At 43.5% G+C, this 1983-nt stretch overlaps 1 protein-coding gene across 1 annotated transcript in view; it reads right to left on the bottom strand.

Annotated features, from left to right (window-relative positions):
• Positions 1-1363: 1363 nt before the first annotated feature.
• The window catches only part of LOC119787373 (E3 SUMO-protein ligase EGR2-like), a 1764-nt gene continuing 1144 nt past the window's right edge, over positions 1364-1983 (bottom strand). Inside the window, exon 2 of the mRNA XM_038291198.1 lies at positions 1364-1983. This exon is cut by the window's right edge and continues 859 nt beyond it. Within this exon, the coding sequence (XP_038147126.1) occupies positions 1827-1983 (157 nt within the window). The 3' untranslated portion in view covers positions 1364-1826.

The following is a 1983-nucleotide window of genomic DNA, read 5'->3' as shown; positions in this document are numbered from 1 at the left end:
CTTCCACGCTGCATTTTGTTTTGATGACGCACGCGGCTGTAGGCTACGACGCTGGTAGCTGGTGTTGCCAGATTGGGTGTTTTTCCCGCTACATATTAAGGCCTGTTTACGGTGTGATTTAGCCGGGGTTTCGCCTGGAGGGCTTTATAGAAATCTGGCAACCTATTGAACGGAGTTGAACTGAGAGAGCGTGCCGTTCACAGACACCAAAATGAACGAGTTCACAATAACGTTCATCAGGCAATAATGCAGTACGTTCAGTTCACGTTTGCCCAAAATATGAACGAGTTCATGAACTTTCGTTCAATGAACGCGTTCAGGCACAACACTGACTATTTGTCATGAAACGGTGTTGGTTTGGAGGACCCAAATGCAGAGGCCAGTAGGCAGAGGTGAATTTAAGTGGGTTTATTAAGGTTCACAGGAACGGAGGCAGGAATCAAAATCCAACAGAAAATAACAAACGCACCAGAACCAAGGAGACATCAGGGGTAAACCAAAACTCTAGGAGCCAGGGAGAGACGAGGAAAGCAGGCAGACGTTAGGCGAGGATCCAGCAAACAGTAAGTGAAGAGGGAGGGCTTTAAAAGGGGACAGGGACAAAGAGAGGGCTAACGAGGGGATTGGAAACAGGTGAGGGCAGAGCAGAAAAAAGAGCAAGGGAAAGAGGACACAAGAGGGCAGCAGAGGACAACAAATGGAAAACCAAGAAAAACAGGAACTAACAAACCAAGACTCTGACAATATTTACTCACTTTAACACAATAGTCCCATGTTAGCAGGATAGGACATAAAGCAATTGTGTAAAAGTAACTAAATATTATTAAGTAAATCCCAAAAAACGGTTGCATTGTTTTTTCAGTGGGACTGAAAAATCCTCGGTGTGTCAGACTGAGCATCTGTTTCTCTTCTCTGATGTTTCTATTACACCTCAGATCCTCTAAAACAATAAATCACCAAAAACTCCTGAACAAACCAACATTTATTTGCATCAACAAGAAGCATCAGCTGCTTTATGGCTCGCTGCGTTTGCATAAGAAAAAATCAGCACAACAGAAGCTCTGGAGAATCAGACTTTCTTCAGGTAAAAACGTTAAACTGGGAAAAGAAATCTAAATCTAGATAAGTCATTTTTCTTAAAATAAATGCATTGGATTGAGGAGATAAAAGAGACATTTCGCCAATGGAACAAGACAATTTACACTTAAAATGAATATTATTTCAAGTGCATTTCATCTAAATATCTTAGTTTAAAAATAAAAATGCTCATTCCATTGGCAAATCATCTCATTTACCTGCTCAAATTAACAGCAAATACACTTAATTAAGGAAATGTTGACTTATTTCTAGATCTTTTTGTAAACTGGAAACCAAAGATAAAACCAGTGGAGCTGCAGATCATCAGGCTTCTGCTCTCAGTCCGACATCTTCTTCCTTCTTCTTCTTCACTTCCTGTGCAAACAAGCTGGAAGTTCTGCCTGAAGCTGTGAGTCCTGAGCTGCTTCCATCAACCCTCTCTGTTTGTGACTCTGCGGTTTGGATCCCTGAGAGCATCAGAACACAGAAAGGTTCTGGAGCGGAACACGGAAGGCAGGGAGACTCCTCTAAGGTTTGCACAGACACCTCATCATCATCATCATCATCATCACCATCTGCTCTAATTATTTACTAAGCTATAAACTTGTTGACCATCTGTTGGGATGTTTGCAGTTTTTCTAAGGTCATAAATAAGGAGATGTTCCTGTTAGATTATCTTCACTTTCTGGTCCTGATCTGCAGGCGGTGTGTCAGCATCTCCCTCCTCCTCCAGGAGCATTTAGGAGGATTTAGGACCTTTTCTCCTTCTGCCGCTGGTGGATCTTCATGTGCCTCCTCCTCTCGTCGCTGCGCGCAAACTTCCTCCCACACTGCTCGCAGGAGAAGGGTTTCTCCCCGGTGTGCGTGCGGATGTGCGTGGTGAGGTGGTCGCTGCGGCTGAAGTTG

Source organism: Cyprinodon tularosa, unplaced genomic scaffold (assembly GCF_016077235.1).
Source record: "Cyprinodon tularosa strain WSP-4 unplaced genomic scaffold, ASM1607723v1 ctg296, whole genome shotgun sequence".
Lineage (NCBI taxonomy): Eukaryota > Metazoa > Chordata > Actinopteri > Cyprinodontiformes > Cyprinodontidae > Cyprinodon > Cyprinodon tularosa.
This window is presented reverse-complemented; position numbering and strand designations above follow the sequence as displayed.